Consider the following 24,239-nt stretch of genomic DNA (forward strand, 5'->3'; position numbering starts at 1 on the left):
TTTTAGTGGATATAAGTGCTTGATATTCTAATACTCATTTTTTGGTTAGTACACTAATAACTTTAAAAGATGAATAATTGCAGCTCACTGGTACCTACTCAGGAATGAATGCGCGCAGGAATGGGTGTCGCTTACAAAACGGCATGGTCATGGGTGAACGCCGGTGAAAAGATATTCAAACCAAGAGGCGGAAATAGGCCGAAATTGAATGATCAGGTTGACGTTATGTTGGGGTGGCTTGAGGAGAAATGCAGCATATCCCTAAAGCAAATTTGTGAGCGCATCCGAAGCGAATTTGTAGTCCTCTCCCGGACCACCGTAGGAAACTACCTCGAGGGTAAGCTCTATAGTTTAAAAAACGGTTCACGTGCAGCCTGTTGCAATAAAAAAGGAGAAACGTCTTAGCTACATTGGTGTACTAAATAATTACATTAGAGAGGGCAAGCAAATAGTTTGGATCGACGAGACGAACTTCAACTTGTTTTTCCGTCATATTAAAGGGCGGTCAAGGGTCGGCAGTCGTGCTGTGCAGCAGGTTCCTGCAGATAGAGGGCCAAACGTTCACTTAATAGGAACAATCGCAGCAGCACGGGTTGTAACTGTCGTCAGACAACGAGGATATTTTCATTCATCTGCCTGCGCTTTATGGGCTTTATGTTTGACTTGTGGGAGTAACAGGGAAACAGCCTTAGCGACTTGGTCGTTGTATGCGACAACGCGCCATGTCATACAAGCATAAGAGCTGTCATAGAGGAGCATGTGGGTGGAAGGTCCAAACTTCTACGGCTGGGACCATATAGCTCTATGCTAAATAGAGAAAAATATAAATTATTTGGGCAAAAGTGAATTGCTACGTGAAAAGCCAAATGGAAGTTCCCATTACAGTAGGCTCCGGGGTATGCGAGCAAACGTGGAAACGCTTATAGACGCCGCTAAGGCCAAGATAACTGTAGGAGACATGAGAGAAGACATGCAGGTTGGTGAATGAACCTTTATTTTTTTTGTTACATGAGCTGTTTGTATGCTTTTTCTTATAACCCTTTCTTAAAATAATCGTATTAACCGTCTGTTATAATTCGTTCTTATACTTATTTAACCTATTCATATTCACATTTTAAATGTATGTACATAAACATATATATTGTCACGGATATTTGCATCACTAAATTATCCCATCACTAAGGCGATGCTAAGGCCATGCCAAGCAGTATTTACGTTAATAATCAAATCAAGTATACACATATATAAGGCAGCCCAGAGAGATGTCACACACAGATGCATTTACTTATATGCCTATGTGCGCGCGAGAGACTGTAAACTACAAACATTCACATCAATAATTCAATCTTTATGTATCTACATAAACGAATAAATAATTGCGTCTACACATATGTACGTATACGAGCAGCGGAGCGGCAATGCACAAACACATGCATATATCTTATCTGAGTTGCCACAAGAGTGAGCAATAATTTGTGCACGTAGTTGTGGCTGGCGATTTTGTAGCCGAAACAACTAGTAAGTTCTGGAAATCGAAGATCCAGCAACTGAAAAAGGAGTTGGAGAACCGTGGATTAAATACAACCGGCAATAAGATCGAACTTCAAGCACGGCTACGAGAGGTAATGGAGTCGCAAGGAATTGATGTGGACGAGTTTGTCTTTTATCCTGATGGGGACGAAACAACAACAAAAATTGAAGAGAAAAATGAAACATCGCAGACGGTTACCAGCACAGACTTGAACATGATATTGGCTGCAATAACTGCTTGGCATGGCCTTAGCATCGCCTTAGTGATGGGATAATTTAGTGATGCTAATATCCGTGACAATATTTATACTGCTATTCCTTGTTCATTATCATCTTGTTGCATTGTATGTAAACGTAGCGTGTGAATTAATAAAAATTTACTATTTCCAAAGTACAATTGACGCTTTCTAAAATCCAATTTATACTTTCTGAAATCCAATTTAAGTTTTCTAAAATCCAATTAACGCTTTCTAAATTCCAATTGACTATTCTAAAGTACAATTGACGCTTTCTAAAATACAGTTTACGTTTTCTAAAATCCAATTGACGCTTTCCAAAATCCAATTTACGTTTGCAAACATCCAATTGACGCTTTCTAAAGTCCAACTGAACAATTTCCAGTTTTCTAAAATCCAATTTACGTTTTCTAAATTCCAATTGACGCTTTCTAAATTCCAATGACTATTCTAAAATACAATAGACGCTTTCTAAAATCCAGTTAACGTTTTCCAAAATTCAATTGACGCTTTCTAAAATCCAACGGAAGAATTTCCAGTTTTCTAAAATCCAACCTACGTTTCCTTAAATCCATTTGACGCTTTCGAATTTGCAATTGACAATTCTAAAATCCAATTAACGCTTTCTAAAATCCAACTTGAAATGGTGTAGTGATACAAATTTCTGGTTCGAAACTAGACCTAAACTGCCAAATAAGTACTAGTTCGTTAGGAACTAGATTTTCTTCAGTTATAAAATCGACAGTTTGGATTTTTGTATTTCATATTTAACATAAATTTTAAAAATAGGCCACCAATAAAAAAAAACTGCTACCAGCTTAAAAACTTCGACTATGAGTATATATTTTTTTCTTACACTTCCCACCGGAACTATCTATAATATCCTGCTAGAAGCAACATGTAGAATTTTGGTCCGGTTCGGAGCCAACGAAATATTACCAAGTAAAGAATTAAAACTAAACTGTAAATTTTTACACTAGTTTGAAACTATGGGAAACAAGCCAATAAACCAGTTCTAAAGTGGAAATTTTTATCTAGTTCGAAACTGAAGAACAGGGGTGGAAACTATTATTCCTTTTATAATATAATTCCTTGCACAACTATTAATTTTGGACTTTTAATATATTTGGATCAAGATACAAATTATTTTCGGATTATTTCGGATAGAACTAGTTAAACTCGGATTTTTTAAAATAAAAGTCCGGAAGTAAAAGTTAAATCCCGACTTTTATTTTTTAAGCCAAAATTAAAGTCCGGCTTGATAACAAAGAAACGGCTTATCCGAATTAAATTTTTTTTTATTTCGGAAAGCCGTTTCTTTGTTATCAAGCCGGACTTTTATTTTGGCCTTAAAAAATAAAAATCCGGATTTAACTTTTATTTCCGGACTTTATTTTCAAAAGTCCGAGTTTAACTAGTTCTATCGGACTCAAAAAATAAAAATAAAGATTTTACTTTTATGTATATGTGGACTTTTATGGAAAAAGTTCGAAAAATAAAAAGGATACATGATTCGACATGATATTGCTATAGGGATACCTAAGAACTCAAACATTTTCACATAGGACAATTTTTTGACCCGGACTTTTTCGACTCCCTGCTAAAGAAAATGTAATGCAGCTGGTACAGTTCCCACCGCCTAAAACATCGCGATGTTGAATTCGCCAGTTGAAAGCATTTAAAAGAAATAGATGGCGAATTATTAGTGATTCCGAATGCCTCAGAAGCGCACCAGTTTTGAACTAGAGATTTTCTTAACAGGGTAATCTCAAAAAAACTCGAAATTATTAGAACACTGTAAGGCAAAATAATTTTTTTTTCTAGGTAATTGGATCAAACCATTATTTAGAGGATTGAGCCAAAAGTAAATATAATAAATATTTTTATCAAACATAAGTATGGACTATCTAGGTTCGAAATGGGCTTTTTGTAAAATTTTTAAAATGGCCATATTGGAAAAACTAAAAAGTAAAAATGTGGTGTGATTCGCTTTTTTCTCAAATCGTATTATTTTTTCGTCATATGAAACCAGAAGACAAGCTGGTTTGGGCCAATACTCCTGCTTTAGGTTTTTCATATTTAAACCAGTGAATGAGAAACTCACATTTATAATTTGGAATCTACTAGCGGACCCGGAAATTTCGATATGCCGGAAATTGGCTTTCATATATTTGAAGTTTCCTCACTTTCTATACCCTTTCTACTCAAACTCATAGTGTTTTCTTTTCTACACGAAAATATCGCCTTCATGCCAACTCTTCAAGAAGTTGGTGTTCTGTTGTAAAATCAGCGTTGCCTCAATAGAGGGCATCATTATCTTTTTTCAACAACCTACCCATAAAAATGACCAAAAATGAAACATTACTTGCCCTCGCTGCCATTGACGGTGCAGAGAACAGCCCTGTAAATCAGCTGATGAATCACATTGACAAATAAACTCAGTATACTATATGTTACCTTCTAGCAAACATAAATCACCTACGATAAAGCAGCTCCGATAAAGAATGCAAGATTTTGACATTTCATCTTGGCAATTTTTGTTCCTTCAAGTCATGCAGGATGGCACTGAACATTTTAAGTGAGCTACAATTTCACATGGCGTAGTGAGAATCTTAAAAATGTTTGCTCTTGAAAGTGGCGACATTTTCGTGTAGAAAAGAAAACACTATCAGTCTATAAGTCTTACACATCCGTACATTTGATGCTTATACAAACCTGTATTGTTCTTGTTAGCTTAAAATAAAATTGAATTAAGCGTATAACGTAAACTATGTAAGCCAATTTTCAAAATTCGATACGTTCTTAAAATTTTTGGTGAAAACTTCTAATTTTTATTTACAATTTCGAGAATCTTTTTGAGATGCAGTTTTGTTGTCATATTCATTTAACCCTCTGCGACTGACGTGAATTAAGTTTCCCTATTCCACTGACGTGGTAGTCCACCAGACACCTTTACGATAGCTTATATTTTCTCATCTAATTTGGCAAACGTATTGAAAGCATTCCTGTTTTAAGTTCCAAGGTGAACGTGTTTATTTATAGTATTTTTTTACAATTCCAAAAGTCAATTCATTTTAAACGGTATTTATTTACATGGCTAAAATTGACCCTGAGCAATTTATATCTATAAAGAAACACGAACAATATATTCCATATTATATTTTTTTTTCAACAAAAGCTTTTACTTATTTTAGTGTATCGTCAATCTTTCAAAAAAGAGAAAAATTCAGCGGTTAAATAAAAAGATGTTTCATGTCAAACATGCCGATATGCATTTTATAGTTAGGCTTTCCAAAGCTTATACGCGGCTTTTAAAAGCCCCGGATGAAGTTCTCTTATAACAGTGAGGGCGATCATTAATTCCTGAGTAATCCATCAGAACAAAATAAACTAGAAATATAAGATATCAAAACAACTTCACTGATGCAGACGCTAAAAAATTATGACTTACATACTGAGATGGTGGTCTCCCAGATACCTACCTTACCTTAAGGTGATGCTAAATAATTGTGACTTAAATACTGAGATGGTTGTCTCACAGACACCTACCTTAAAACTGACGTGGTTGACTCGTAGAAACTTTTCCGCTCAAAACAACGCATGTGCTCCCTTCAATCGCTTTCAACATACTAACTTACGCATGAGTATGCAATATGAAGGTAAAGAGAGAGTGTGATAAGTGTGTAAAATAACGGCGAAAAATCTATTTTTCTGTTTATTGGTGTCTGTCAGACTACCACGTCAGTCGCAGAGGGTTAAGTTTAAAAATTTGCCAGTTTGCGCCTATAAATTTCGCATTGCTATTTAAAATTTTTTCCCAAAGGGTGTTTTGGATTTTCGTATATACATATGTATAAGGCCCGGTTTATCAGTGGTTGGTTAAGCTTGCTTAAACTCTATACAAATTTAAACTGCAGTTTAAATACTGAGCAGTTTTTCAGTCACAGTTTAAGGCCGCCTTTGTGCGGCAACATTGGTTTTTTTATTATCTAGATAATTTGTAGATACGGCAACAGCTGGATTTTGTTTACCCAACAAACATGGAAAAAAATTCTCCGGCGAAATATATATCTAGTTCCGGAAGTGATATCCAACATCATTATTTAATTATTCTTAAACCAGATAGTTCTCGAGTTTATTCATTCTCCAGTAACTATCCGAGTTGAAAAAAATCTCCAAGGAGGTACCACCAAAACCAAAAGCTGTTTATTGTGAGAAATAAACACCTGCCTGATGCAGTAATGAAGCGTAATTAATCAAAAAGAAATTATATAGGTCCGCCGTGGTGTGATGGTAGCGGCCTACCACACCGAAGTTCCTACATCAACATCATTGAATCTTACATTTGTGTCCAGTTAGACAACCACAAGTTGTTAATTACATTTTTTCAACTTAAGTAATAGCATATTTTGCTTTATAAAAAGTTCCGTCTTTTGCTGAGTACGCTATGATTCTCGAGTTGAGCCCCTGTTTTGAAACAACTCTTGTGATTTTAGAAGTATGCCTAGTTATCAACATGAGGTCTAATGGTACTCAAGCCTAAATGCGTGTTGGGTATATTCGACGCCATTTCGTACGAACGCAAATAACTGATAGGTTAACTAGAGTTTAAACCTGACAGATTGGCCGCTTAAGCTTAGCTTAAACTTCAGTTAAAGTACACTGAAAAACTACAGAATAAGTTTAAGCGTAGTTTAACTGACAAACTGAGTTGAACTTGTACTGAAAAACCGGGCCTAAGGCGTATAAAAATGTTTCATGTTGGACAAAGTCTGTAACATCCTTCTAAAAATAAGTTTGGTTAATTTATACCTGAATTTAAAAGCGTAATATGACTGATCTAAGCTTTTTTGTTATTACTAAAAAAAACAAATAAAGTACTACTTTATGTACTAACCTTTATCTTTGGATATATCAGTGCGTAATGTTATAACATTACTGCCACTTGTGTTCACAGCACCGGTATTATTACCACTACCACTGCCACTACTTCCCGCCGTACCAGCAACTGGAGCAGCACTTAACAACGTTTGACTTGTCATTGCATTTGTTATGCCACGCTGAAGTTGTTTATCCATTATAACTGAAGCAGTTGCTGCAGCTGATCCTATGGGTTTATCATTTTGTTTGTCAGCATATTGTGATGGGGTTGTTATTGGGGTTGCAACTGGAGTTACAATTACGGCCGCCGTCGCCCCTGCTACAATAGCAGAAGTCGCATTGCCAGATGACGCACCATTGCCACCAACAGTCTCAATTTTGTTTGAATTCAATGCAGTTGTCGTTGGCGTGGTCGACGTTTCATTTTTATTAGGCACAGCCACTGGTGATGCATTTCCCGAAATGGAACTTTCTTTACTATTACCACTGCATTCGATACCTGAAACAGCAGCACGTTCCTTATGATGCTGTGCAACTTGAGCATAGCTTAAACGTGAGTTGTTATTATTCGCTACGGCTGTAGCAGCGGCAGCAGAAACGGCAGCTATGTTTGATGACGATAAGTTCGTCATTGTTATGCCGCCACCAGCGGTTTGTGCTGCAACAATATTTTCAATGGAAGCTGTATTTGTAGATGTAGAAGCATTTTTATGTTTTGTAGCATCTTTTGGCGTAGCCTTTTTAGCGAGTAAATCCGCAACAGCTGGAGGTTTTTTATGATTGCTTAGGTTACATTCAGCAAAATTTGTTGTCATTGTAGCTACGCTGCATGTTATCGCCGCTGCCAGTGTAACAGCACAACTGATAAGTGCACCAGGAGCAGCACCACCAACTGTGGACGCTGGTGATAATATATTGTTTGTTGTATTTTTTATTATTCCTTGGCTGCTACTACTGCTGTTGCTGCGATGATGATGATGATGTGAATAAATCTGTTCGTTGCTGCTATGGTCGTTGATAGCATGTTGTTGTTGTTTACATCCTGCTTCTTGTGATGATGCAGAGGCATACAGCTCGTCAGTCTTGTTTATTGGTTTCTCACCAGAAACTGTAATTTGGAAATTGCTGTTAATATTTGGGGGGAACAAAAAATTGGAATAAATTGTTGAATGTCAAACTGATAAACGGTTGGAACACCCTGTCGTTATGAAGAAATTCTTGTCAAAATTCATCTTTTAATTAAAAAAATATATATTTGTTTTGCTAATTTCAAGTGTAAAACATAGCTGAAAAGCATTGAATATGCAACATATAGAACTGTTAAGCGACTGATACAGCAGCACACAACTTTCTGACTCAGACGCTGAACGTTTTAGTATCGTTACCCATTGAAAGAAGGTAAATAATTTTTCGTGCACGAAAGACGTTTCAGAGTTGTTGTAAAAATTATAAATATGTGGTAACGCTTCAAAAGTTCTCAGATAACTGCATAGGGTCGTGATACGCTTATATAAGTAAATAAACAATCAAAAGTGATATATCTCACCAGTATTACTGTCGTATGAGGCGTTACCGCCAATCAGACTATAGGCATTGTTATTTTTGTTGTTACTTGATTGTGTTTGACACTTTATCACAGTGTTGTTGGATGAGGAGGAGGCGGAAGTGGTGTAGTTATTATTCGAATTTTGTTTATTCAAGATCGCCGACTTACTAGTGTTGTTGTTGATCGGTTTTGCAGATACATTACTTGAGTCAGCACCATCTTTTGACGATGTTGTTGTTGTGTTTATTATGTTAGTTGAGGCGGTACTAGTATTGCTATTTGTGGGCGCTGCTGTTGAGGTGGGATTTATACCAGCAACGTTGCCAGTATTCGAGACGCCCGCACTACCGCGTTGCTGATAAATTTGTGGTTGCTTATTATTATGGGCGGAATCTTTGCGGGATTTATTTTTATTATTACCACCTATACCAGAAATAGCACCAACACCCCCGCCTCCAGAGCGTACCACATCTGATAAACGATTCTCATTGGACCAGCCACTGCCGCTGGCACCAAAGTTGGTTATGGTGTTATTGTTGCTGAGTGTATTTGCACCGCCGCCAACACCCCCACTACCACTGACAATTGCTGGCACCACTCCAGCTACGGCTGACGAGGAACTATTTAATTGCTGTAAGGCATTAGAATGGCTTGAGCTTTGATTGTGTTGTTGTTGTGGTTGCTGCTGTATATAGCCAGAACTTGTCTTTTGCATTTGTACATCATTATTTCCACTTACACTACCATCACTGGTGTTGCCACCACCACTACCACCGCCACCGCTACTACCAAATGGCTGTTGTTGTGACTGTTGAATTTGTTGATGGTTTGACGTCAAATTTGCAGTTTGTTTGTTGGTAGACGCCGAAGCACTGTTGCTAGTATTACCACCTGCATTTGAAGAAGCTAGCCCAGAGGTCGCTATCGATGATGATGTTCCCAAAGAGGAAGTCGCTATTGGTATTGAATATCAAAGCAAATTTATTGAAACGAAATCTGGCAAAGTTTGTGGGTCTTTGGAATAGTTTTAACTAGGCATGTTACGGGTGTGAATACAAGTGACAAATAAGGTGGCGGATGTAAGCAGTTTCTCGCTCTAACGCCGCCATCTTGAACGCACTTAGAAATAAGAATGTTGTTGCTTTACAAAACTCCTATTTTATTCAATGGAAAAAGTGTACTAAAAACAACACACATCCAATTTTGTTTAAAAAATTGCAACGGCATCACTTTTTTTCTCCAGTTTTGTTTTGCTCTGACTTTTCTATCATAAAATTCTGTGACAATTCTGAAAAAGATTTTATTTATTTGCAGAACTAAAGAAATTTGCATGTTTTTGTCTTTAAATTAAGGTGAGTTGTATTGCGGATATTAAGAAACAGATTTCTAATTGGTATTGATAATAAGCGGAAATTGCATGACTGAATTCATTTATGTTCTGATATGTTGCACGGCATAATATCTCTTCCCCACCATAGCGGAACTTAACATTAAGACAAATATCGACCTTATGGATCATGAACAATAAAATTCCCTACAGATTATTGGCAACTTGTAACAGCTAGCACAAAGTGATGACGAACTTAGTCAACTGCGTTGACTTTTTACTGATGCTCAATTTGAAGTCACCTTTTTCCCAAAGCCTTTTGAACATAAAAGTGGCAATTAGTTCTTTCTGTTTTAAAGAAATTTCGGCTACAACTTCTTTTTTTAGAATAGTGGAAATGTGTCCAAATATATGCCGACTCGACCCTATAGATTTTACAGCTCATTCCCTTTATAAACTTCGGCGACTTAGCCGGGCATTGTATTGCGTTGTACCAACTCTTGGCCAACCGCTGAAACATACCAGCACTAGCAAGTTTATTTCCCTAATCTTTGATTTTTACATGGATTCGGTCAAGTGGCGGCCGACGTGGTCTGATAATAGTGTACATGCCTACCACTGCGAAGGTCCTGGCTTCAAGTCCAGTCTCGGAAAAAGAACATCATCGAAACTGGGTCGCCTTCGGCAGAAGTTTGGAAAAAACTCCTACTGTATTTCTGCCATCAAAAATTTCTCTGTGAAGTAGCATCTTCCCTATAGATGCTGTTCGGGGCACAAAACATCTATATATATAAAAGTAAAGCCCGGCGTAAATCTCAGGTATATCGTGCTAAGTATTTCTTTTCGGCCAAGCGCCAGATTGACCAGATTGGTCAAAAGCTTGGCCAAAGCTCTCAATAAGAGATCCGTCCTCGTGACATTAAACCTTTAGCAATGTAATCATCTAACCCGCTTTTCCTTGCTCCGTCTATCGCATACATATGTATATTGAATGGCGATGCTTTCATCGTTTTCTTGCTGAACACATAACCAGCAGGGCAGAGCTAAAATTGCATGGGTTAAAAGTTTTGCCGTGGTCAGCACCAATAGTGGTTTTTGGTTGTTTGCTTGGTGGTTTTACATATTTCCATAGAAAACCAATTGCAAATTTGCGTTTTTTGAAGTTGGGGAGCATGTCACCTTGATTTAATGAAAACAGTCCGTTACTGCCACATCAGTACGAACGTGTTAGGTAAATCTATCGCTCGGCTGTCTGAGTATAGGCATATCTTACCGCCGCTTACATGATTCTCTAATAGGAAGCTACACGCCCTTTCTAAACCTAGTAGCTCTGCTTTAATTGTAGTATTAATGTCGTTTTATGTGGCAGGTTTCCTAGCCGAGGCGGGAATTATTGTTACATTACACCTTTGTATAGTGATACCATTGATCTATAAGTGAGCCGCTCATGATGGTCTTATTTCCAGGTGAATGGTGCTATCACCTAGAAGGTTCAACTTGGTAATATCAAATCGTTCCCGAGATGGTCGTGATAGTTCCTTAAAGTAATCTATATCCGGGAAACGACTATCAAAGCATTTGGGGTGTCCTTATCGTTAAAACAACAACGTGCGATGTATAATGTAGACGTTATGCTCATGACGATGTCCCGAACGGTCATCTGAAAAGTTGCAGCTACTAGCTTGGTATCTTTACTGTAAGCAAAGGCTTGGCTAGATGTGTACACACTCTCTCCGGCTTCGTACCCCTTACCTATAGTTAGCCGCAGCGTCGATTTCAATGAAAGGGATCAAGACTAAAGCCAAAACCTCAAATAATATTCCACCAAATGTATCTACCTGCTGCCTGCTCCGTCCTACTGTTGTGTGTTCAATAACATTTTCCCCTGATGTAATATATTAAAAACTACTTTCTTTAATACTCCAGGACAGGAGTAGACTGTTATTACAGGCACAAAAATGTCGAGAGAGAGTTCAAAAGACACGTTTTTACGTCGGTATCAGTTATCCGGAGAACAACCCCTGGCCGCTCCAAAACCGGGAGTAGAACACCTTTGTTAATTACGCTAATTTTGCAAATATCTTTTGGCATCAGTAAAATATATACTTTCAGGTTATTAATACCGAGCTAAAAACATCGTCTTTCGACACCTCTGCCGACATTTTTACTCGTTTATAAGCATTCGGGGGCTAAGATACTTGGCTTGGATATCATAAGTGGTTTCAGGCTCTGGATCAGGGACTGATATCAGTCTTAGACCGGCCATAGTGACGAATGTCACGCGTGATTAGTTATCACGTCCTGCACGAGGTGCCCCTGCTTCTACTGATAATGGCGGATCTAGAGAGGACAACTCGATAAAACCCGCACCCCTTGAGTCATTGTGCCGAGCTCAGGGGAGGGAGAGTCAAGATCGGTACACAACGGTGACGAACTGGACTGTTTAAGGACTTTGATTTCACTTTACATTTTGACTTGATGACATTGGGCTGGTAGGTGCGGTATTCTGCCACTTTAGTAGGTCGGGCTGAAACCCTACCAAAATGGCTGGTAGGCTAATGCTGCACCTGCCCACGTCCCGTTAAAACCGTGGCGGGCCTCAAGGTACGTTCCGGCTCCGTCGCCGTTAAGTTGGTGGTGTAGGTGCGGTTGAAGATTTTCCCGCTTCGCGTCCGGTCTGGCTCTGAACGCATTACTCATAAGGTAATGCGTCAACCCTCGCGTGGCCTCCCTGCGTAGCATAGATAACCACGAGATCGTTAAAGGGCGACTACACAATCGGCTCCGGATAGCGGCCTTGAGGGGGGACTTTTTTAGAATGGACAATACTAATACGAATCCGCCAAGGATGGGGTGCGGAAGAAGAGCGCTTTTGATGGAAATCCGTCAAATCAATCTTCAGCACTCTAAGGCGGCTTCCGCAAATTTGTTGCTCTGCCTTGAAAAAGGCGGAGTGGATATAGTCCTTGTCCAGGAGCCGTGGCTGAGTAGTAACGGCAGTAAGATTTCTGGATTAAGGACTGGAAAATTCAACACCTTGGTGCATGCGGAGGCAAGTAGGCCTAGATCCTGTGTGCTTGTTAAAAAAGAGATTAAAGCTTTTATTCTCTCTAATTTCAGCAATGCTGACGTAACCACGGTCTGCCTCGAGCGAGGAAGTAATGAAATGTGGGTGGTCTCAGCGTACATGCCCCACGGGGACGTAGTGGGACCACCACCTGCGATACTGGGTGAAATCACCGCTGAAGCAAGGCGGAGACGTGTTGGCGTGATCATCGGTGCCGATGCAAATGCCCATCATAGCATTTGGGGAAGCTCGGATACCAACACTAGAGGTGAGTCTTTATTTACTTTTATTGTAGATGAGGGACTTTGTATATGTAATAGGGGGAATGACCCGACTTTTATTACTGCGTTAAGGGAGGAGGTCCTGGACCTCACCCTGGTTAGTAGAGAACTGGAAGGTCGGATATCTGGATGGAGGGTTCTCAACGAGCACTCCTTCTCTGATCACCGATATATTCAGTTCTCAGTGAACGAAGAACGTCCCGGTAAAATATCTTTTAGGAACCCTAAAAGTACTAACTGGGACTTGTATTGTAGGAAGCTGGGAGAGCTACTGCCTGCGGTGCCTATCATTAGTTCGGGCCTGTCCGAATCTGAGATAGACGTTCTGGTGGAAAACTTCACCTCGGCAAGCAATAGCGCCTTTCAGCTGTCCTGCCCATTGAAAACTTACAGGGGGAAGGGCAAGCCGCCCTGGTGGTCGGATTCTCTTGACGACCTAAGAGCGTCCAGTCGGCGGCTCTTCAACAGAGCCAGGAGGAGTAAATTACCCTCGGACTGGGAGCTCTATAAGGTGAGTCTGGGGATTTATAAATATGAAATAAGGATAGCCAAGCGAGATGCATGGCGAAGCTTCTGCGAAAACGTAGAAGGCTGCAATGAATCCGCGAGATTTAGAAAAATACTCTCTAGGAACCCCGCTCCTCTGGGGTATCTGAGAGATGATGGTGGGGACTGGTCGATGAGTAGCGAGGAGTCCCTAAGGCTTTTACTGGACAATCATTTTCCCGATGTCCGAGTTGCGCAGGGATCTTCGCCTGCATGGTCGGCGGTCGTTGGCCATGCAGAAGTGCCTGCCATTCCAATACGGGAAAGTCAGATAACCTGGGCTATAGGGTCGTTCAAGCCCTATAAGTCTCCGGGCCCGGATGGAATCATTCCTGCGCAGCTTCAAAGGTCTTTGGGGATTTCCTGCCGCTGGTTGGCCATCATATATACTAACTGCCTCAGGCTTAACTATATCCCGAAGTCTTGGCACACGGTTAGGGTTATTTTCATTCCGAAGGCCGGCAGAAGCTCTCATGTATCACCTAAGGATTTCAGGCCAATCAGTCTCTCGTCGTTTCTTCTTAAGACGTTTGAGCGGTTGATTGACCTGTACCTACGGGAAAGGATACCTCGGGGGTTACTGTCGGCTTCACAACATGCGTACTGCAAGGGCAGATCGACGGAAACGGCTCTCCATTCGATTGTAAAGCAAATAGAGGGGTTCCTAGAACACAAAGAGTATGCTCTGGGTGCCTTTCTAGACATCGAGGGAGCTTTTAACAATGTCTTACCGGGGTCAATCGAAAGAGCTCTGGTGGGTTTAGGAGTCGAGGCGGCTCTGGTTGAATTTATTAGCAAACTTCTATGCGGCAGAATTGTCGCAGCGGAGTGGGGAGGGGCCATAATTAAGAGGAAGGTGTGCAGGGGCACGCCACAGGGGGGTGTCCTATCTCCTCTCCTCTGGGTTGTGGTAGTCAACGAGCTTCTTGTGGAGCTGGAAGCCAATGGTTGTCGGGTGGTTGCCTATGCAGATGACCTCGCTATCCTAGTCAGAGGCAAATTTCTGGGCGCCCTGCGCGATGTTCTTCAGGGCTACCTGGATACTGTGGCTAGGTGGGCTGAATCATGTGGATTGGCGGTCAACCCGGGAAAAACGGAATTGGTCCTTTTCACAAGAAGATATAAGGTGCCCGATTTCAGAGCTCCCTCGATTGCAGGGGTACCGTTGGTACTTTCTGATAGGGTTAAATATTTGGGGATTGTTTTGGACAAGAAACTGTCCTGGAGACCCAATGCGGAAGATCGGGCCAGGAAGGCCGCCATTGCCTTGTACTGCTGCAGAGGAGCTATCGGAAAGAGATGGGGACTCTCGCCAAGAATAGTACACTGGCTTTATGAGATGGTGGTCAAACCGATTCTGCTATATGGGGTGCTGGTCTGGTGGAAAGCACTGGACACGGCGAGCACCTCCAAAATGTTAGTGTCAGTGCAACGGACGGCGCTGATCGGTATCAGTGGCGCTCTCAGAACAACGCCTACCTTGGCACTGAACGTCATGCTGAACATATACCCAGTAGATATTGCGGGAAAGGCGGCCGCGGCAAGGTCGTTGGTCAGGCTTCGTGATATGGGATATAGACTTTCTGACCGCGGACACTCTAGCCTTCTTACCAGTTTCGACTTCATCCCGGACAGAACGGACTACTGTATGCCGATAACAGCTCCCTATACAACCTTCACCCCAGTTATTCCAGAGAGAGAGGATTGGGGAAGAGGAATTATCTGGGGCATGGGACCGGTTAACTTGTTCACGGATGGGTCAAAGCTGGATGGAAAGGTTGGTGAGGGGGGTCTTTTGTCAAGAGCTAAATTTAAGCCGCAAGTTTAAGTTGGCTGATCACTGCAGTGTATTCCAAGCGGAAATTGCTGCGATTAAGGATGCGGTGGATGGAATGCTATCCAGTGCTACCACGGTTAGGGAATTTAACATCTACTCTGATAGCCAATCGGCTATCAAGGCCTTGAGCTCAACTACAGTGCGATCGAGGGTGGTCTGGGAGTGCCTGACCTCGCTTGCGATTGCATCGAATTATTTTACAATTAAGATTATCTGGGTCCCGGGCCATAGTGATATCCCGGGTAACTGTCAAGCGGATCTCTTAGCCCGCATCGGTACAACTGAACCGGATGAAGATGGCTGTAGGGACTTCGGGATCCCGCTGGCCACCTGTGGATTGCTCCTCCATAGCTGGGCCTCGAATCAGCTCAGCAAACGTTGGGCGGATACCACGTCTTGCAGGGTAGCAAGATCTTTCTGGCCGAAAGTGGATGGCAGGAGGTCTGCTGAAATAATTGGGTTCACTAAGGCTCACCTATCAACGGTCATTGGGGTTTTGACAGGGCACTGTCCCATGGGTATCCATGCGGTACGTCTCAATATACTGGAAACTCCATCCTGCTGCAGCTGTATGGAGGATGATGAGGTGGAATCACCAAATCACTTTATGCTTGATTGTCCAGCTTTTGCCAGAATTAGGCGAAAGTACTTCGGTCGCGACTCACTTGGATCTCCCGAGGATATATCCAAAGTTGAGATCGGTATCATTCGGAGCTTTATCGTTGCTACCCAACGATTCTCTAAGTAGCTGGATCTAGGTCACCGTTATTTTTGGTGTATGTGGTATCACAACGGACCTTCGTGTTGTCCAAGTGAGCTATCCTTATCAGGGAAGCTACCACCTAACCTATCCTATCCTAAGCATTCCACCTCTGTCCTAAAGTATTACCAGCAAAATTTATGCGTTCACAAGAAGTTTATAAGTTGCAGACGTCCCAAAATTTAAGAAAGCAGTCTTCATTTCATAATTTTTATGATAAAATTGCTCAATAATCAAGCTCCGTACACTCCTTTCTGTATTTTATGATTATTTAAAAAGTATGAATTTAAGTACTATTTCAAAAAGGCGCTTTCAAATCTTCCGCCACCTTCTAGCATTACATTATGGTTCTATATATAGCCTACACTGTATATAGTTATTGTACTTTTTATAAAATTTCATTATCTTGAACTTTTCGAACATGGAAGTGGCTTTTCTTTTACTGCTTAATATTTTTCGATTCCAGAAAAAAATTGCTCTGTTTTAGATTCCTTGCACTTGCTCTATCTTTGAAATTTAGAGAAAAAAAATATTACATTCGAATCAAGTAAGCTTCTAAAGTGGCAGCTTATTTCGAAAAACTATTTAAGAACAGCATGTTCAAAAAAACTTAATCTGGTATAACACGTTCGAGTAGAAATAAAATTGAAAAACAAATAACTTCCTTATTGAGGTATCTATTTTGAGGATTCGATTTAATCAAGTTTACGAATTTAGATTTCTGTGCCTTTTATCCCTTCTTTTTGCATTATTACATTATCGAAATCTATACTCGAATAAGCTTCGCTATAGCCTTATTTCGAATTTCATATTTAATGCACTATATAGAAGCAGTTTGAGAACATTAATTAATTTAGTGAATTTAGATTACGAAAACGAACATATTTCGTATATCTATTTTCGAATTTAAATTATAATTTATAGATATAGACTTGTTGATATAATTCCGACCTTTTATAGAATGCTATCATCAATTGTAAATTAATGTTAAATAAAAAACTAATCAACCAACAAATTGATATGAAGTGAAACTTGATCAAAATCTGTATAAAAACAAATAAAATACTAACCCGGCAGTGGCGGAAAAGCGGCCGCTTCTAAATCGAATTGTGGCGGCTGTGGCGGCGAAACATGTTGTTGTTGTTGTGATTCATGATGTCTACTGTGGCCACCACTACGATCATTGCTACGATCGCTAATACCATGGCCTCCACTATTTGGTCCACCACCACTCAATCCACCGCCACCACTGCCACCACCACCACCGCCAACATCGTGCCGATGATGATGATAATGATGTGTTGAACCGGAGTGGTGTGAGGATGACGAATGGTGATGATGATGCTGCTGTGATGTACCGCCGCCGCCACTATGATGATGGTGATGTGAAGCACCCGAATGTTGGGAATGATGTCCCATACCACCACCACTATTGTAGTGTGGGTTATAATTATTGCCTTTGTAGCCACCACGATGCTCATCACGATGAGAATTATAACCAGATCCACCACCGCCACCATGATGTCCACCCTCACCACGTTGACTATGATGCCCACCAAGACCTCCACCGCCACCGCTTGTCTGCGCTGATAGTACATTGCTATTATTGTTTGATGATAACGATAGTGAACTGGCCGAGTTGGACGATTGTTGTTGTTGTTGAGATTGATGATGTGACGTTGAACTACCACCAATATAGGATTGCTGCTGCGGAGTAGAGGATTGAATGAATATTTTCGCTTTTTGCAAATTCACATTATTTGTTGTGCTTGTTATTATTGATGATGTTGTTGTTGTAGCAAAATTATTATTATTATGACTATTGTTAGTAGCATTATTAGTATTAGTAGAAGAAGTCTTAGTGGTAGTATTAGTAGTAGTATTGGTGGTGGTAGTAGAAGAGGCAGAACAATTATTGCTAAATTTAGTATTATTATTAGTATATTGGTTGTGGTGGAAGCTGTTGTGGAAGCTATTTGATATTAAATGGGTTTGATGATGACTTTGGTGCTGCTGCTGCTGACCATAGTGTTTATTATGATGGTTTTGATTATGGCTTTGACTCATTTCACTTTTCGTATACGCATTGCGATTCGGACTTGGATTTGGGCTTCGATTCGAATTCGTGCTCAAATTTGTATTTGAATTTGCAATTACATTTGAATTTAAGTTCAAATTGTGATTTGAATTCGCTGCCGCGTTATTGTAGCTATCGATTGAAGTTATGACAGTAGTAGTCGTGGTGGTGGTGGTGATGGTGGGGTTGCTAGTATATAACTGCAATCCACCGCCATGCAGCCCCCCGCCTTCTCCACCGCCAACGGCTGTTGTGGCCACTCCCCCTACTCCACTGTCAGTTTCAATGCCGCTTATATTATCTATGCATCCAATATTGCCACTATTGCCTACATCGTACTCTATACCCATATCGCTTCCACCAACTCCTCCAACTCCACCACCTACCACAACAACATTATGCACATAAGTGCTATAAGGCGTATAAAATGTCGTTATACTGACCCCACCGGTTACTCCGCCGCCACCGCTGCCACCGCCGCCAAGTCTAGTACTTGGTGTATATGTCATAATGCTACCGTCATCGTCACGCCTCCGACGCCGATGTCGTGGCTGCGTCCAATGCATTGGTGGCTCCTTGCCCACCCCTCCACCAACACCAACAGATGACGACGTCGCCAGCGACGACGTTGAACTAGACAAATTGCTTCTACTATGCTGCTGCTGTTGGTGAAGATGAACAGATTGTTGTTGTTGCTGCTGTGAATGCTGCAACATTTCACCCCCTGCACCAATGACTAAAACACTGCCGTCATCTTGTAATTCAGCAGCATGTTGGCTATGCATATGCTGTTGCTGATGATGTGTTTGATGGTGATGCTGTTGTTGTTGCACTGACACTGTTGGCGTTGAATGAGTATAGGAAGCATGTTGTATTGCTCCTGTTGCAATGCCACCTACGGTTGCATTTGAGGAAGACATTTGATAGTGAGTTTGTTGCATATGTGCTCCCCCGCCGACGCCACCAGTTACGGCATTTGATTGTTGTTGTTGCGATTGCAACTGAGCTGATGACGACGTATTATGGTGCTGTGCTGAAGCAGATACTGATTGTGTTTGTGTGCTATAATGGATGTGTGTGGACATACCACCCCCTCCGTATGCTTTATCCATAGATGATTTTGACATACCACCTGAAATTAATAAATTTAAAATATACATACATATATACCTATATTGGAAAAAATATTTTGGGAGTCCAAATGTTTTAACTCAGTAGCAAGCTAACTTTTAGAAGACAAAATCATTTCACAAATACACCAAATCTAACATTAAAGGTAAAGAGTTAGCAACAGTAATCAATTTTTTAGTTGCCACTAGAGTGTATTTCTGCCATGAAAAGCTCTCAGTGAAAACTTATCTGCCTTGCAGGTGCCGTTCGGAGTTGGCATAAAACCAGTAGGTCCCGTCTAGCCAATTTGTAGGAAAAATCAATATGAGCACGAGGCAATTTGGAAGAGAAGCTCGACCTAAAATCTCTTCGGAGGTTATCGCGCCTTATATTTATTTGATTTTAAATTATTTATATTTTTTATTTTGACTTTGATGAATATATTTACTGCAAGTAAATAACTGTACAGGGTGACACACAAAATAAGAATTTTCCTTTATAGCGTTAAATCTAATATTGAAGTTTTTTTCCTACTGATTTATATTAGAATGATTTTCTGTCATCCCCTGTAATTTTTCTAAAAATATACATCAATCATCCACCAGTCGAAAAATCAACAAAAAATAATTGTGAATCTCGAAAAGATAAAAAATCGCATTCTCACAGTTAACAGTTGGACAGTAGTCCGAGACTGTGGACCAAGGTTGCGTGATTGTTATTTCAATGAATCATGAATCCAAAAATAAAATGTATTTTTTATTTGAAAATGTTTTCAAATCAAAGATATTTTTTATTTTTTATTTGATTCGGCATCCAAATAAAAAATATATTTTATTTGTTATTTGATTCTTCAGTCGAATCAAAGATATTTTTTATTTTTTATTTGATTCGACATACAAATAAAAAATACCTTTTAGTTGTTATTTGGTTCTTTAGGGAAATCAAAGACAATTTTCCTTTCCTATTTGGTTCGCTATCTGAAAAACGACAAAAATCGGCGGCGGCGTATATCTCTAGTATAGCAAACATCGAGTCTGTCAATTTTTGGAAAATGAAGAACTTCACCCTTGATTTCTTTTATGTTCCATATAAAAGCAGGAGATTTTTTGCGTTGTGCGAAAGTGGCATGTTCTTGTATTTTGAAAGTCGATAGATAACCTCGCAAAATCGCAGGCCTAATAGAATTTTTCTGATTTTTACCTAGCCTGATCAGCCTAGCCAAGCTGTGGAGCATAATCGGCTTCTGAGCGCCTAAAGCTTCTTCTGAGGCCAGAGAGCTCGCCAAGCAACATATACTATAGTGGTCCTATCCGGTCGGTTCTGACACAGTTCTAATCAGAAAGCATTATACATACATATAACCGCTCATGGCTAAATACATGGCGATCATCATCATGATAATTTCCGTATTTTTATCAGTGGGTATATCTCTTCCCTTTTAAGGACTTACAATTTTGAGATTCGGACCAACTTAATGTACCAGTTCAATTGCATGAGAGGTGTAAAGTATCTTTGATTCGGCGGAAGAATCAAATAACAAATCTGTGGAGTTTTGACAAAACAACTTATCTCAAGATAGGAAATATTTTAGATATTAATTGCATGTAATTTTGTCAATTGGTATGCATATATTGGTCTTACTGGTTTATTTCTATGATGTTTAGTTAGAAAGTTACAGTATCCGAAAAATCAACTTAACTCATTTTTTTCCAAACTGCGTCGGTGAAAACAACTTTTCTCATTTAAGTCGAAAAATTCAAAAAACTTCAAATAATTGTAATCATTGTAGTTTTTTTATAACAACTTATTTCGATTTAAGGCGGCCATGAAAATAAAAATCGTATTTCACAAAGCAACCTTTTTCCAAATAAATTGTTATGTCAAATTACAATTAATTTTTTTGGCAACTTATATTGAAATAGTTTGTTTTGTGAAATTAGTATCGGGGTAATTTTGAAAAAACAAGACGTCTTATTTTGAAATACGTGCTTTTGTAAAAGTGAAGAGTGTTCAATATATTTTTTATCTATAAATAAGTGCTTTTGCCAAGTGCTTATTGAAAAAATTTCAAAAATAAGTGATTTCGGTTACAATAAAACTATCAAAACTAAATATGCAAAGGGGACGCCAGATGGCAGATATGGCTAGGAAAGTGTCTAAAAATACAAATCTAGTTAATTTATCAGAACCAAGTGTGTCAAAGCCATATTTTCATGATGATGGATTAGTGTTAGAGCCACTACCTAATGAGACAATGACATCTTTTGATACTGGTGTTATTGATATACTAAATTCATATAACGTGCAACAAAAAAATACGAAAAACAGTGAAAGTGATACAGAAAGTCCAGAATCTTGTGATAATAAACAAATTGAAAGGTTAAAAAATGCCGCAGGAACTGTCATTTAAAACTAATGCCCCTATTACCGTTTACAACTCAACTTAGTTGGGTTGTAATTAAAACAACTCAACTTTAAGACAACTCAACTCCTGTTTGGTATTACGAATTACAACTTATTTCAGTTGAAATTGAATTGAGTTGCCAACTTCAGAAAGTGATGATTTGACAGATAAATAAACAGCTGATCAATTTGTGGCAGATATTTAAGCATTTTCAAATGTGATTTTTTTATTAATATTATATGAAATCTATTTTATAATGACAAAAATGTTGGTGATTGACATTTCGCGAATACGGAAAACATTCGCGTGATCATTCCAATCCCTTGGAACTACCAAGCACCAGGTAAGAAAATGTTTAAGTGACAAACAAATAATGAGTTTCATATGAAGTTATTTTGCAGATTTGAAAGGAAGCATTTTACTCAGTACCAAACAAAATTAAGGACCATTTCCGCATACGCGTTCGTATTTTAAAATTATGCGCCATACTCCGATTCCTTGCTGACGACAGCTATCAAATATGATGTGGAAATGATTTTGGTGTTGGACTGGTTTTAGATATTATTGAGGAGAATATTTGTGTGAAGTAGATTAAAACCCAAACAGAAAAAACTGTATTTTACTCAAATAGCATTCCCAGGAGTAGTGATAAGTATCAATGGGACTCGCATATTTATTTCACCTATTTTGGCTGCATCCGAACTGCGGCCAGCCTCGTCCAACTAAAATCAAAAAGTTATTCAATGTAATTCGTTTAAACGTTGTTTTTTCTAGAAATGTGTACAAAATTGTTGATTATTGTTTGATTAAAAAAGGTTTAACTACCGGCTTTAAATTTTTTGCTTTTTTTTGGTAACGTTTTATAAGCCCGTGCACCATCTAACTCTTATCAAAGGAGGTATCAAAAGACGGGTTTCCATCTCCGTTTTTAGGATTCGAGAGCGGAAATTAAAAATTGTATTTCTTTTGAAAGATATTTACAAAGACCCACAAAATGGCCCGAGAGGGTACGAAATATGAGGCCCGTTCCACAGTTTTTTTTGCACAGAACATCTTTTTGCGTTGGCGGCCTTTGGCCGCGATTCGTAAAAATAACTCTGGTTGGGTCCAACACCTTTCTGCATAGCTGTGTACAAAAAATCTGGCAAAATACAACAACCACATGAAATTAGATTTTATTAGAAATACAATTTTTAATTTTTGTGGTAATTCTTTACGACAGCATGACACTGCTAATACGTGTCCAAAAATATCGAGAGAGGTATTAAACGATGCGTCTTGGCATCAGTATTAATAATCCAAAGGCGGAAAATAAAAGTTTTAACTCCTTCAAAAGATATTAAACAAAACCCGAAAAAAGACAACAACATTACAACAACCACATGAAAATCGCCAACTTCAACTACAAATATCTCCGGACAAGAGATAAAATGTTTCTTTTCCGCCTTCGGATTATTGTTCTCGAGATTAATACGCGTCTCGATATTTTTGGACGCGTATTAGCAGTGCCATGCTGTCGCAAAGAATTACAATTTTTGTTTTCGGATTCTTAAATCGGAGGTGGAAACGTGTCTTTTGATATCAACTTTGAACATCTTTGTTAAAAATTAGGTGGTGAACCGTCTTCTAAAAAGTAACATTTTTTCAAAACAACTGCAAAATTGCATGAGACAACTGCTAGTAAGCAGTTGTAAGATTTTGACGTCTTTGACAACTACACCAACACAAGGTTGTAAACGGCAATGCCACAAAAAGTTGTAAGACTAGACAACTCAACCGAATTTTTTTTTGACAGGTTGAGTTGTAATCTGTAATACCAAATTACGAAATTTCAACTCAACCAGAGTTGAGTTGTAAACGGCAATAGGGGCATAAACTTTGACCAGCAGAAAACGGACTACACTAAACGTCGACAATTTGTATCAAGTTTAATTGAAGTTGAGGCGAAAAATTCTGAAACTTTTCGAAAATCAGCAAATCCTCGAGATCGCAAATATAACTATTTGTATCACTTTAAGATCAGTTCCGCAAGACATCGGGTATGTAAAATGTGTTTCTTAAAAATATTTGGGGAAACCGAACAAATGATCAAAACAGTAAACAAATACAGAGTTCAGCTGGAGTGTGGTGGACTTATTAAGGGAGATCGCCGGGGAAAACACGCTCCATCACACAAACTCTCAATCGAAAAGCATAATGAAGTTTTGGAGCACATAAGCAGCATACCAAAATATCAAAGTCATTATAGCCGTAGACACACCAACATGTTGTACTTCCAAAGTGATCTCAATATTTCGAAGTTATACAATTTGTATGCGGAAATTTGATGATCCAGTTTCAAAATCGAAATATTGTGAAATTTTTCGTTCTTTGAATATCAAATTCAAAAAGCCGTAGCTTGATTTGTGCAACACTTGCGAGAAGTTTATGTTGCAAATACAAAATTCTTTGGACGCCGAAGAAAAATCTAGTCTTAAGTCACTATAAAAAGAGCATCACGACCAATTAGACTTTGCCTATAGCTGTAAGAAAGCCGATAAACAACTTTCTGTAGCCGACAAAACTGTCATGATGTTTTCAATGGATTTACAACAATGTTTGCCGACTCCACATATAAATGCATCAGTGTTTTTTTTA

General features: G+C 39.2%; 1 protein-coding gene across 13 annotated transcripts in view; it reads right to left on the bottom strand.

Annotated features, from left to right (window-relative positions):
* Positions 1 to 24,239, bottom strand: part of Larp4B (La-related protein 4B) — a 114,086-nt gene that overhangs the window by 36,015 nt on the left and 53,832 nt on the right. For 11 of the 13 annotated variants that reach the window (XM_067787492.1, XM_067787490.1, XM_067787489.1 and 8 more), the window contains 4 exons: positions 18,532 to 19,220; positions 17,082 to 17,718; positions 8,194 to 9,147; positions 6,664 to 7,755 (listed from right to left, as the gene is read on the bottom strand). In XM_067787492.1, the coding sequence (XP_067643593.1) occupies positions 6,664 to 7,755; positions 8,194 to 9,147; positions 17,082 to 17,718; positions 18,532 to 19,220 (3,372 nt within the window). The remainder of the gene's footprint in view (positions 1 to 6,663; positions 7,756 to 8,193; positions 9,148 to 17,081; positions 17,719 to 18,531; positions 19,221 to 24,239) is intronic. The other 2 variants (XM_067787488.1, XM_067787491.1) reach the window with 2 other exon arrangements.

This window comes from Eurosta solidaginis, chromosome 5 (genome assembly GCF_040869045.1).
Source record: "Eurosta solidaginis isolate ZX-2024a chromosome 5, ASM4086904v1, whole genome shotgun sequence".
Classification (NCBI taxonomy): Eukaryota; Metazoa; Arthropoda; class Insecta; order Diptera; family Tephritidae; genus Eurosta; species Eurosta solidaginis.